This window comes from Sylvia atricapilla, chromosome 1 (genome assembly GCF_009819655.1).
Source record: "Sylvia atricapilla isolate bSylAtr1 chromosome 1, bSylAtr1.pri, whole genome shotgun sequence".
Classification (NCBI taxonomy): domain Eukaryota; kingdom Metazoa; phylum Chordata; class Aves; order Passeriformes; family Sylviidae; genus Sylvia; species Sylvia atricapilla.
Genome location: NC_089140.1, coordinates 20,684,932 through 20,699,286, shown reverse-complemented (window position 1 = coordinate 20,699,286; position 14,355 = coordinate 20,684,932). Strand labels below are relative to the sequence as shown.

The 14,355-nt window shown below is 42.7% G+C and overlaps 1 protein-coding gene across 1 annotated transcript in view; it reads right to left on the bottom strand.

Annotated features, from left to right (window-relative positions):
- The window catches only part of RSU1 (Ras suppressor protein 1), a 103,284-nt gene extending 89,355 nt beyond the window's left edge, over nt 1-13,929 (bottom strand). The window contains exons 1-3 of the mRNA XM_066316799.1: nt 13,782-13,929; nt 13,410-13,521; nt 6,479-6,529 (exon numbers count right to left, since the gene is read on the bottom strand). Coding sequence (XP_066172896.1) covers nt 6,479-6,529; nt 13,410-13,518 — 160 coding nt within the window. The 5' untranslated portion in view covers nt 13,519-13,521; nt 13,782-13,929. The remainder of the gene's footprint in view (nt 1-6,478; nt 6,530-13,409; nt 13,522-13,781) is intronic.
- Nucleotides 13,930-14,355: the final 426 nt, after the last annotated feature.

The window sequence follows — 14,355 nt, the reverse complement described above, 5'->3', positions numbered from 1 at the left end:
ATTTGTTACATAAATAACCTGATACCAGGCAAGATGCAAAGTGTCAGACAATACCAGTGGGAGACACCATTACACCTTTCAGCAGACTGGAGAAGACAAAGCAGCTAGACTGGGAAGGAATTCAGGACAGGCAGATGCAGTGTTGCTGTCTCTGGACTATCTCCAATAGTTCCAGGTATAGACTACAGCCAGAAAGGTGACTCAGAAAGGAGACGTCCTAATGTAAAAATTAAACCAAGAGATTTTAGCAGCATGCTAATAAAGATCAAAGGACACAGTCAAGAGGGCTAACAGCAATAAAGGGACAAGCTTCTGTGCTGGTCACACACAGAGAGAAAAACAATTAAGGAGATGGCAGAGCAAAGAAGCAATAAGTTGTGTGAGTAGAAAAAAAGAAAAGTTTTGAACTGCTCTACTGAAAGAAGGCAAAATGTACAGTGATGATAAAGGGTGACCACATGGCTGTCAAAGGAACAATGATCAATGAGATACAGCTATTCTGACACGAGCACAAAGTGAACTCAAACAAAATTCAGGTCTGGAAATGGGAACCAGCAGCAAAAAACTAATGGATCACCCCATAAAAATGAAGGGACCAAAGATGAGTAAAGGATTACATGAGAATCAAGGGAGAAGCAGTGAAAAGATCACAGAACAGTACAGGAGAGCAGATCAGAAGAATGCTAGAGATGGACAGAGAACATGACATCAGGTAGCACAGAAGAGGTTTGTGGAAAAAATAGCTGTTCCCGATCTCTCATCATTTAATCATTTGATACTACTGCACAAGGAATCAGAGCATGAGAACAAAAGGATATAGAAATCATCAGGAGTGAGCTATGAATAGCAGGAAACTTCTGAGATCATTTACAGGCAGCACGAGAATATGTGAAGCCAGTGAGAGCAGGATCACCTGAGGTTAAGGAGACTGAGGAGAACAGCAAAAACAAAGTTGCTGTCCACCATTACCCACCAGGCGGGATGAATCCAGCTATCAGGAACACAAGTGTCTTCCCAGGAAGAAAACTGCTAAATGTACTCAAACAGTGGCCTCTGCTGGACAAACCACAGAGTACTGGTACTTCCACCGGCAGCAGGCACACTCCCGGTACAATCAGATAATGACACAAAAGACACAATCTCTGAATGGATTTCTCCAAATGATTGCAGCGTTAATTAACCGCCTCTGGCAGGTAAAACAAATAGCTGTCATAGTAGATACAAGTCAAAGACTTACTGCACATCCCAAAATAAGTGAAAATAAAACAGGTTGAAAGAGTAATAGTTGCAGACAAATTGATGACAACCAGCACTCACACATGCTGTCAATGCTGAAGCAACCTTTAATATCCCAGCCTGCTTTCCAGTCACATCTTCCCCTCTGTGCCCTTCTGGGTGGGATAACAGACAAACTGAACATCTGAAACCTCTTCAAACACACTTCCTATTCACAATATAGTACATGGGTTTTAATTGTCAAAACTTCTTCAGCATACCAAGTAAGGATTTCCCATCCTATACTGGGACGTGAAACTCTGTGTATGTTTTAAGTGTTGGAATTGGCAACCAATCTAAAGTCCAGAAGGTTCAGTATCCCTTCATACTTATGTCAAAACAGTACACAAAAGCTGCTCTGCTAGGAAAAAGCAGACAAGGCATAAGCCACCTTATGCTCTATCACTATTCTCTATTAAAACAAGGTTTTTTGTTGCTAATTCTACTCCAGTTCTTGTTCAATTACAAATCTAGCAGCACAAGGGAACCAAAAGATGAAACCTAACCTACCTGCTGACTTCAGCCTGCAAAGGTACTTTTTTCTAGTCAAAGCTAGGCATTTGTTGTTTTAGCACAATCAATTTACAAATAAAGTAAATAAATAAATAAAACAATAAAACCCAAACCCTGTGAGCCCTCAAGATGTGCCAGACAAACCCCATCACCAGCTTGGAAAAAATCTTCATCCTAACTCAGATGATCTATTTCACACTGTCTCCCAGAGCTCTACCTTGTTGTGCTTGAAACAATATGGGGCAAGACAGATTAAAAACAGACAAGCCTAGTGATGTCCCTTCTTCTCCCTGGCCAGGGCTCTCCAGAATCTCAGTATTCTGCAATTCCCAGCCTGTTCCCCAGAACCATGACTAAAGCACAAATTCTAGCTGAAGGGCTCTGAACAAAGTAGCTCTAAGTTTGATTTCAAGAACTTGTATGACTAATTCCTTAACACATGACTGGCACTACCCCAGCACGAACCACAGAGCAGCAATGTCAGAGGAATCATGGCAGCTGCCCCTCCAGAACAGGCAGATCTACACCAACACCTGAAGGTCACTTTCATCCTGCACAGAGGCACTAGATGAACAAGTGGCCAAGATTGCTGCAGACTTTCAGTTATGTTCCACCTGAACTTGAGTGAAGTAGCCCTAGAAATACACAAAACAGAAGCATAAATACCCATAAAAATTACTACTGTTGCACAGATGATGCAGAAACAATATTTGTGGCTGACCAAACGGGGTTTCTGTAATAGTATGTCCTGTGGCTCAGACTCCCTCTCCACCCCTCTAGCACAGCTACCCTAATTCCCTACCACTATTCATGTCCCATAAATGATCCTATTGAGCAGGAGGTCAAAGCTATCTGTATGTCCCTCAGCTAGCATCAAGTGACATGGAACAAAACCAGCTTGGTCACATCTACCCAAATTAATCCACCACACTAAAGGACAAGCACCTATGGTTCAGCCACTCAGTTCCAGCAATTTAAAAACATATCTATTAAGACTTCTATTGCATTTATTTTGATGGTAGACAATGGGTTCGAAAGACACTTGGGTCAGGATCAGACAACCTATACAAGCTATGACTACCTTGAATTTTGCTTCTCAGCTGTGGCTTTAAAATGACTAAATGATGGAACAAAAAAATGCCAGTACAACATATAGAGACACTGGCCCCTATGTCTACATTATGCTAAGAAAAAGCTCAAATACTCACTTTCTCCTTCTGCTTTCTACTGGATTCCCAGAGACCCTACAGAGGAATCTTCCCAGCTTTGTCACTTATGCAGCACCTGGTTCAACAAGACTGCAGAATCACAGCTTTTTAGCTTCCCTGAGAGCTTTGCTTCTGATTTTGAAGCACAAGAAGTTCTCACCAAGCAGCAAAGGACAGACTCAACTGTTTCAGAAGTCACTTAGAGCAGAGAAAGCCAGTTCAACATTCCTCTATTAGCATAGCACCAGATAGCTGAAAAAAAATTTAGCCTAATAATCTCCAGAAAAATCAATGTGGACTTGAGTACCTCTGATAACAAATTATTTAGACATGTAAATGAAGTATGAATGGCACACTGGAAATACAAGTAAAATCCATGCCACAAAATTATTCTGAGGAGTATGATGGATTTAATAGAGCAATCCTCAATACTTGCTGATGAAACTTTTCTTAGCTTTAATATTTTTCTGGCAAAAATACAAAGTATGTTTACATAAAAATATGCATATCCACTTTTTACATTTATTTATTTTCAGATAGACATATTTACTCTAAACACTAAAAAAAAGCTAGCAGAACACTCATTTAAATGGCAGAAAACTAGTAGAAGATGCTAATATGACCTTAGTGCAGCATGTCAAGTGTCACTGCCATCAGCTTCCTAGTCATTTTAAGAACAATCTGCTATGACAATTAATTACATAGCTTAAAAGATTAGGTCAACAGTGTCAAATATGAGAATATGAACTTGAAATTTAGCCTTTTAAAAGTGTGTGCTGTCTATTTAAGTGTCTACACATCCATTTGTGAAAGAAGAGTAAGTTTCTGACTCAATAAGCTACTTCTCAGGACAAGCAGTGGTCTTACCTTCCCACAAAAGAAACCCAAACACAGCAATTAAAAAGGCTGACAGAATCCCTTGGCTGAGAGAGGGCATGTACTTGCAGCCTGCTGGTCTGATACCTACTTCAGGAGAAAGCAGTTAATTGAAGGCTGAGATTTAATGTAATGTAACACAAGCTTACAGTCATGGCAATCTTTAAACTGGTATTTTGAAAACTAAAACTGCTTCAAGCAAATGGTACACTCTGTATTTTTCTTGAATAGTTAAAGTCAACCTGAACACATTCTTCTTGGACATTTCTTATTACTGTATCATTCCTCCCCTAGTCAGGTCTGCAGCTAAGACTCAGCTAGGACATAGGTTAGTTACTCAGCTTTTCATTGGGGCGCTCATGCTGAAGGCACATGCCCTCTCCAAGCTCAGATCTGAGACAGCCAAGTTTACCATGATTCAAGCCTTCATGCAGAAGCTTCAGCCTGTCTCCTCTTCCTCAGAGCAAGGCAGAGCCACTTGCTACCTGCCCAGCCAATTGTGTGTGCAGCATCCTTTAGCTACCTTAAAATTTGTAAGGCATCAGATGGAAGAGCTGATTCACTGTCAGCCTAAAAGTGTCAGATTTCAAAAGTTCTAGGAATTTTACGAATCTCAGACAAAGAATAGTGAAGTTTACAAAGAGTAACATTTCCAGCTCATTTCATCATTGTGCCAGGTAAGCAGAGATACCAGAGTAAATAACCAGCACCAGAGAGAAGCTTTGCCTGTCAGCACAACCTTGGATGAGCTGTCTGATCACAAGAATTAGACAGAGGCATAGTGAATGAACAGCTATCTCAAGGTGCCTGCAACCCTCCAAAGGCTGCAGAGAAAGCTGCAGTGGCTGAGTACAATTAACTGCCTAGCCTTCAGAAGCTCAAGGTCAGAGACAACCATCTCCTTGCAGTACCTGAGGGAACACACCAAAGTCACTAGCTGGGCAGCCCCACAGCCCAGCTCCACCAGTGGCAGAGAGATTATGGTAAATTTTCTTTAGGTGTATTGCCGTCTGGCATCTGCTTTCTCAAAACATTCTCCCAGCTTCAAGCTATTTGTAACTTCATGGCCTTCTAAACCATGCACAGAGCTACATGTTTAACAGTGATTTTCCCTCTTTTTTTGGATTTTCCCTCTCTTAACTGGCCCATTAACTTACCCATCAGTCATCATTTATATGCCAGATGTATGGAAACCGTTGGTAACATTTGTCATTAAATTGAGATTTCTTTGAAAGCTACAATGTGATAAAAACAAACAGCAAGATGACATTCTAGAGGGCACTACACTATCAAAAGAAGGGTCCTGTATAACTAATTCATAGCTCTCACAGCAGTCACAAAGTGTCCATAATGTTATCTATTTACTACTACAAACCCTTTAAGCTACACATTAGTACCAAATAAACTGCATCCAGAGAAGTGTTTATGTGCTAAAATTTAAGGATATTTATATTTTCCTCATGCTTAATCCTCGGGAAAGGCACAGAGACTATAGTGACACTTTTGCATTAATTCACACATTTTAAATAACACATACTACCTTACAGCTCAGGCAGCAAGTAGCGCAGAGTTCAACAGGTTGAGTTTTATTAGTTGGTTTGCATTTTTTAAGACCCATCTTAATTTGTAAAGATTTCCTTGGATACACACTAAAGCACCTAAACCCTAATACGCCTCTTGTCAAAGCACACCCATTTCACCGCTTCCATTCCCCTCCCCATTTAATCTCCCCAGTTGAGTTTCAAAAAGAGGAGTGGTTTAGAGAGAAATCCACTGGCACACGTGAAGAGCAGACAAGAGCATCAACAAGAGCAACACTTCTCTTTAGAAGCTGCACAGAAACAGGGGTGAGACAAAATTCACTGCTTGAATTTCAACAACCAAGAAGCAGGAATGCTTGCACAAGACACTGGTAGATAAAGCACAAAAACAAACAAAAAAAGCCCAAACCCACAAAAACTTTTGCCTTGCAAAGGTCAGTCTAGTATATCCCTCCAGCAAGTTACGTCTCATATTTAAGTTGCTCTCAACATGTTATTCACCAACACCTCACTAAGGGGCTTCTTTACTGTGGGAAGCAGGATCTACAACCTGAGGGCAGCTTGTGCAGTATGACCAAGAGACAACCTTTTTTTGGAAATAGGCTACTTGACTTCCATGCCTGATGCTTACATTCAGTTGGCCTTGCTCATGTTTGGTTATAGATGTAATACAGTGGAGATGTAATTTGCTTTGCTTCAGTCAAATTCATTATAGCCTCACTAAAATGCAAACTGTTTTGCTTTTGATACAGCTAAAATTTTCAAAAGTCCTCACCTTAACGTAAGGACTTCAGAGCCATGGTGGGAATTGGATTTCTGGCTGAACTGGTTACAGGACTGAGAATTACAGACCTTCCAGTACATTGCAGGTCTGTATCGAAGAGGGAAAGGCCCGTTGAAAACGGCTGCTAAGTCACACCCTCCATCGCTTTACTTTTAATGAAATACTAACCAAGAAGTACCACTCTCTATAGTGTCATTGCACTCTGTCTCTAACTGGAAGTGTCAGCTTTTCAATGTCATCCAACTGCCTGCAACGAAGTCCAAAACCGGGAACACACTTACTTGTAAGCTTGTTGTGACTCAGAACCAGCTGTGTGATGTGAGACAGCGTAACTGCAAATGAAGAGAGAAAGAAGTTAGTTTATGGACATGGCAACTGAGAGCTTGTATCTATTTCAGCTGAAAAAAAAAATAAGAAAGTTATTCTTTCCACTCCAGTAACTTGATTCATGTGTACTGTCACAAATAAACAAGAGAAGCTCAAGACTGAAGGACACATCCACCTACTCCTCTGCCCTTTTACTTCACATTTCTGTTACCGCATCAGACACAACATGGAGAGTTTTACTCACTGATACAGCAACCATTTCAGCTAATCCTTGAAAAAGCTCATGACTTAACACAGGCAAATATGACCTGTTAGCAGAATGAAAGCAGTAACTGAAACGTACCACCAGATCAGAAAGTTCAGTGTTACAAAAAAAAAAAAAAAAAAAAAAAGCATCACCACAGTTCCCTGCGCAATTGTAGGTTGTGAAGGAAGGAAAGGCAGGGAGGAGGAAAGAAGAAACAGTGCACTCGCCCTGAATTTCTCCCAAAATTTGAGCACTTCAAGTACTGCCTGCACCACCTCGCTGTGCAGAGCAAGAGGACGGGGAAAGAAGCCCATAGAAAATCTGTAAGTATTGTGGGAAAATCATCACTAAAGGGCAGACAAGAGCAGCAGCCTCCACAAAGAGCTTTCTTCAAAACATAAAAGGCATCTGAACCATAAGCATCGGTATCTGAACCATAAGCAACCATTTAACACTACTGAGTGCTTATCCATATAGATAAATACAGGATTGTAATTTACACAGCAAAATGAGAGAAGATTCTGGAGATAGTCACAAGCTTGTGAAGAAATGCCTAAGTATGCTTTATACATTTGTTTCTTTTGCTTTAGCTCTTTCAATAACTGTGACAATCAGTAAAAGTCAACAGTTCATGGGCCCTTGATATTCAAGCCTGACTAGGAGGGACACAACCACTAGAAGTGCAGCCCTACCGCTGGGATGCAAAGTCCTCTAGTCTGATGTCTTCACTTCCAAGGCAACTGAACCTAGACCAGAGCCAGACCAAAACTGACATCATCAATCCCAGGGAAGAAAAAACCATTTTTCTTCTGCATTTTACTTCAGAAACAAGTAATTCTGGAGCTCTTAGGATCTAGACTCAACAGCATCAACAAAAAAATTGCTTTTTAAAATATAAAGGAAAGAAACACTATTGTTTTTGATCCTATACAAAGTTGCTTCCATTTCACTTTGTTAAAGCAAAGAAGTTAAACAATATCACATCTGTACAAAGGAAGCATGGATGCTTTCTCAAGGGAAATGAAGCTTTGGGGCTGCAGACTTTGGTGTTCTGAACATTGAACTCCTGACAAATTTAAATGCCGCCATAGGTTCTGTGCATATTTAAAGGTAAGGCTTTTGACTACACCATCAAGCCATGTGCACCACTGGCCTTCAGCAACACAAGGTTAGAAGCATTGTCCACACTACTCCCTCTTCCTTTTTGTCCCATCACTGTGTTCTTCAACTGAGACTATTTTCAGAAAGCTTTCTTCTCTCACATCTATACAAAACAGAACAAAGTCCGCATTAAAAATTTCAAATCCAAAATCCCTAGAGTAAAGACATTTGAATCTGTGTTCTACTGTCCAAATTTGACTGAAGCCTAGACACCTTGTCTGAAACTCCACTATCTCAGTCAATCCTGATGCATGACAAAAAGTCCCATGGCATCTTTGACCACCAACAGCAGGCTGACATTCCTCCAAAGGAACAATAAAGGCTACACTCCAATTCTATTTTGAAAAGAGCAAAGGTTTAGGTGTCTGTGCTCTGGATTACTTCCAGCAGCACTTTAGACAGAACAAGACAAAGAGATTGTTCAGTCTTGAAAGGTCCAAAGCTACTACCAGTTCAGAGGCAAGTTTAGAAGCATTTTAAGAAAGGGAGCCAAGCAGGTGGTACTTGCTCACTCCTTACACAGAGGGAAATTTGCTCGTTTCCATTAAACTGACCTGTGTAAAACTACAAGCTCCTGGAAATAATGTTTTCCTTACACTGCCACATGCCTACTCCTGTGAAAAGGACTGTGTTGTGGGATGTCAAGCTGACCGAGATCTACCTCATCCTACACATAAAGACATTCTGTAGGGCAATTTAACTATCAAATCTGGCAAAGAAGACATCTATCTTAACTGATTAACATCCTCAAGTAACATCTAGAAGGCTAAAGGGAGCCAGGTGGGCAATTTTGATTTGGAGGTACACAGTCCAGGTAAGCATAACATACTTGTGTTATGGTCATGGGGAGATGACTCAGCCCACGTGCCATCCTCCCAAGAATGGAAGGGACTGAGATTGCCACGGGAAACTGCTATAACCTCCCTGCGATGCCACAGCAGGAGCTTCCGGACTGTACCTTGGTAACATAGTCACTAGAGTACAAGCACTGAGTTACTGTGATTTTATGAATGCTTTCAGATATTCAGAGAAGTCTGAGGGTCAGGATAATACCTACTGCCAGAGCAACTTATTTGCGCAGTAACCACAGATTCTCATTATGGTCCCACTATTACTTCAAAAAAGAGCCTGAATCACGGGAAGAATATTTAGGTTCTTCCATTTTGGCTCTATTATCAAAGCTTTTCATATACTGCTGCCATGCACTGCAAGCTAGCTTTACCTAAAATATCTGTATGATTATACTAAAGGAAATCTTAAGGAAAATATAAACCAAATAAAAGTCATCCCCATTAAAAAAAAAAAGGAACAAAAAACAAACCAACCTGACAAAACAACCAAACCAAAGTAAAATAAATTAGAAAAAAAAAACCAACAAACCCACACCCCCAAAACAGGAAGACCTCAGTGACTTTGCTGAGCCAAGATAAGACACTGCCTGTCCCACTGAAGGAAGTTAGTGCAGGATGAGCATTACAGCATTTGTTACAAGTAGCCTGCCTCTCCATCTTTCTGTGCTTTCATTATTTTAGGAATGAACAATTTTATCAACACTAACTTTCTGATAAAAAATTCTAGTCATGTTAATTCCTACCACACAAGTATGTACTTTATGCAAAATATGAATAGCTTACAGATGGAATGATAATGAGAACAAATTAACACATAAATAGGATTGCATCCAATATTCCTTCCCTGACAACAGAGCAGATGTCACAAGTTATTTGGGCAAAATAATTCCTTTACTAGTAGCTTCTCCATATCAACTGCTTAAAAGACACATAAATGAGATTGGTCCATTCTCTAAGAACAATCCCATAATTGCTGATGGCTGTTCAAAGTCCTATCAATAAATGCCTTATCCTTTGCTATGCTAAGGAAAGGGCACACCACTCCCTTCTTGCTGGACCTGCTTGTTCAGCCTACAGGATATCTATTACTGCTCTCTACCATTACCTGTCCATAGTGGGTGCTTTATAAATAAATAGAATCTGTTTACTTCATAATATGAAGGCAAAAGACCCAAACCAATACAATAGAATATTTCCGTGGGACAAGACATTTTTTACGCTATTTATGTATGGAGGATGCACAAATGTAGTAGAGATGTGCACACAAATGGTGTAATTGTTGTTTCATCATATGCTGGAACAATAAAAAAAAAAGTCTTTAACAATTAAAACTGTTTCACACGGTATTTGCATGACAAGCTAAAGCACAAAAGACTTAAATCAAGGGATATTTTGTCTCAAATGAAAACTCTTTTCTACAGAACATGTCTGAAAAAGGGTTCTCATATTTCAGTGCTGAAAGCACCAAATTCTCATGCTCTGAAGGTCTGTAACACAATTCTAATTTGTACTTTAAGTCATTATGAGAAAGCATGGAAGTGCCTGGATTCGAGGAATATTCCAAAAATTGAACTCTACTTCTATTCTAATGACATTAATGAACTCCCAAGTTAGAAGTGCTTCAGGGACTACTTAACCTTTTTTTGTGAAACTGAACGCCACGTTGTATATAAGCTGGCAACCATACTCTTCCTTTGCTAAACATGAACGTGGGAAGAGATGTAAAGGTTGCCAAGCTTATGGGTGTAAGCTAGCTTGTCAATCTCCTTCCAGATAGAAGTATTTCATCCTTAATTGGAAAGAGACATGGGTATTTGACAGAGGCAAGTTTAGTCTCCTTTGTCTCTCCCACAGCTACTACAGAAGGTGGAAAACAGTGCAAAAGAAAGTATGAGTGACTGCCCTATACTGCAGCAAGCTACTGACTAGACTGAAAAGAGAAACCAGAAGAGAATTGTATCCAAGACAGGTCATATATTCCTTTGCTCCTCTTTGCCCCACATAACACCAGTTTTCTCTATCACTTCCTTTTTTCTGGTGTTTATTTTTTCCTAAATACACATGAAAAGAACAGGGTGAAACCAAAGGAAAAGGACTGGCCCAGTGAACAGATGTTACATGGCACACTACTTCCAAACCCTTGTGTCTGTATTAACCCTAAGCGAATTAAGTTAAGAAAGGTTAAATACAAGTTAATTACCCACTCTGCAGCAAGTACTCAAACATGCACTGAGACAAGGCTTGGTCCTTACCTTGATGGACTACAGGGAGCAGTTTACCTTTAAGGGATACTTGGAACCTCTGGTAGGGGCATTTACGACCACTAAATAATTAAGTGAGACAAAATGCTGATCAGGGGCTATTGAACACAGTAACTCAGCTATACCTTCCAACCTACAAAACTCAAATCACCAAATATGCTCCTTCTAATTATTATCTAAACTTACCTTAACTCTCAACATTTGTTAGTGGCCCTCCTTAAAGACAAAACTCTGTCTTCAAAACTAAGTCTCTGACAAAACTCAAGAAGAGTCACTGGGCATGAATAGTGATGATTGCTTTTAATGGAGATCTTTACTTCATGGAAAGAAAAAATAAAAATAGCTGAAAAGGCAAGCTTTAACACCGCCCTGGAAAGGTATGCAACACACAGAGAAGAAAAGGTACTAGGCTGTCTCCTTTAGCTTACATGCCAGTTCTGAGAGCCAGAGAGAACTAAAACGTCCAATCTACATTAGAGAAGACCATCCATTTGGAGTCAGATGACAGGAACTTAAAAACAAGTTTAACACTTCCTCAAGCTGTTACTAAAAATTCAGAAGTAATATGTATTCCTTTTTATTTGATGAAAGGTATTCCTTCTCCAGAAGGCAAATACCTCCATGGTAAAAAAAAACCCAAATCCACTTATGTGTTCTGTCAGTGAATATAATAACTGAAAAAGCAATTAATTTAACAGAAACCAGTCATTACTTCCCCCTTCCCTAACTTTAATCTCAAATTGAAGAAGGCCTCAAATGCCCATGCTAGATTAAGTCACATGATGTGCACCAAGAGGATCTGCACAGAGACTCCTCTGATGCAGTCCAACCAGGGTACCACAAGTCTATACTCCATGTAGGGAGCTCCCTGCCAAAGACATTTCAGATGCTTAATTAGCAACCTGCTATCAGGGAGCATCAGGGGACCACAGTGTCCCACCCACCCTGGTCCCTGGTTCTGCCTGAACAACAAACCCCAAAGAGTCTTTGTGCAAGAAAAGCCTTTTTTTTAGGATTATCAATGTACTTCAACATTATCCTTTTTCCATGCTTGAACGATCAAAGCTGGTTAATTAATTAATTATGTGTCTAGGGTTGACAGCAGGCACTAAGTCCACGTACCAAGAGCAACAGTACTCTGTGGCTGCCCCATATACCTGACAGATCTAAGTGTGGTTCTCAAAATCGATCTCTAATTAATGTGAGATAAGCACTACTTTGTCTCAAATAACTGCTCATCCAATAGAAATGCAGCGAAGCTTTATATTTAATGTGACATATATGGTCCTTACAACACCATCTTCACACAGTCCCATGCACCACCCAAAAGCAGAAAAAAAGTCCAGAATGAAGACTTAACTACAGAACCTAGTTCTGCAAAACTGTACTTAAGACTTCATCCTTTACTGATGTGATTGAAGACACCTTGATGGTGTTCCCAGCTGTGCAGATAATGGTGAGCTGGTAGTGAGCCATCCCTGAGCTCATATCTATCTTGTGAGAAGTTATGTACGTTTGCTCCTGGCTGCTCTCAAGTTTAACAAACATAGCAGTAAAGAGCTAAGCCAGGATACAGTCAAGAGTTTTTAAGTATATTGGTTCCTTGAGATTTTTCTTTTTTTTCCCCTCACTGCATCATACACTCTGAAAAATTTCAGCCTGTGGCACAGTCACAACTTTAACTGCCTGAGTACTGGCTATGCCATAATATCATGTGCACTTTAACAAGGCAAAGATACCTAAGTTGCTCTTCATTTACATGCTCTCCGGAACTGTAATAGCATGCTGTTATTTATGCTGTATTTACCGCAAATTTAACTACAGCAAACGCACCATACCAACAGCAGCACCCTGTCAAGTTTCAGGAAGCATGTGCAATCCTGTAATATCCAAAGCATGATGTGACGCTGTATCTGTGACACAGTACTACTGTCCTCTCCTTCTAAGACCAGTCGCGCGTAGTTGCAGGCTGATGTCAGCTTATCCCTTTCAAAAACCAGTGGAGATGCTACTTGGCTGGTGTTTTTGTTTCAGCAGCAGGACGGATTGGAGGGGAAGTCTCCCCATCGGTCAGTGCCACAGCAGCGCCACAGGGAACGCCGAGCCGCGGTGCGAGGCTCCCCCGGACACACGCCCGGCTCCTCGCGGTGCCGCCGGCTGCCTGACGCGGGGCGCTCCGCTCAGCGCACGGATCTCTTCCCAAGCCCCCCATGCCCAAAGAGCCTCGGCGGCCGCGGCAGCGCAGCGCGGCCGGGCCAGAGCCCAGGCCGGGCCGGGACTCTCCGCGCCCAGGGCCGGCCCCCGCTCGCCCGGGACAAATAAGGAAGTTTCCGCGCCGTGCCCGCCCGCCGCCGCCGGTACCTACACAGGCCGGGCACGTCCAGCATGCTGGAGATGCCGCGGTCGCACATGTCCACCTCGGGCTGGTTCTTCTCCCTGCTCTCCTCCACGATCTTCTTCAGGGACTTGGACATGGTCTAGGCGGGGCAGAAATGGACACCGTGAGCTGGGCGGCGGAGGAAACCCGCCGAGGGCTCCAACCGGGACAGCGCCGGGACGGCCCCGGCTCCGAGGCGCCCGAGGGCAGAGAACCCCGCCGCCGGGCGCCGCCAGGGCCCCGTCCCATCCCGTCCCGCCCCATCCGCCCATGCCAGCGGAGCACCGCCCGGGATGCCGGCTGCACTCCCGGCCCGGGCGGGCGGACAGGCCCGGCCCGGCCCTGCCCGAGGGCACTCACCGCGCGGCGCTGCAGCGAGACGCGGTGGGACGCGGTGGGACACGGCGGGAAGCGGCGGGACACGGCGGGAAGCGGCGGGCGGAGCCCACGGCGGGCGGAGCCCGGTAGATCCCGCGGGCGCGGCCCCGCCTCGCCCCCGCGCAGGCGCAGCGCGGCCCCGCCCGCACCGACAGCCGCCGGCCGGGTTGGCGTTCCCGGAGCCTCCGGGCTTTGGAAAAGCTGCCGGAGACCACGTTATCGTCAAGGTAACCCACACACGGGAAAAAACCCGGTGCGTTTAACCAGCGGTCTCCACTCCTTCAAGTGCCCTCATGGATTTTGCAGTCGGCTCTAGCAGCAAACAAGGCTGGTTCTGAGCACTTGTAAACTGGTCTCGACACGCCATGGCGTTGGAGTACAGCCTTGCTGCCCAGAATGTATTTATGCATTTAACTTATTTCATGGAAGTTAAGAAGCTCCTACTTAGTGTTGTTCAACAGATATGGAAACTCAGAGCAATTAGTGACTGAATCTATAAAGTTAGCTAAGGCCAGGCTACCCATTGAGAACCACAGCTTTGAATTTTGCGTATGTA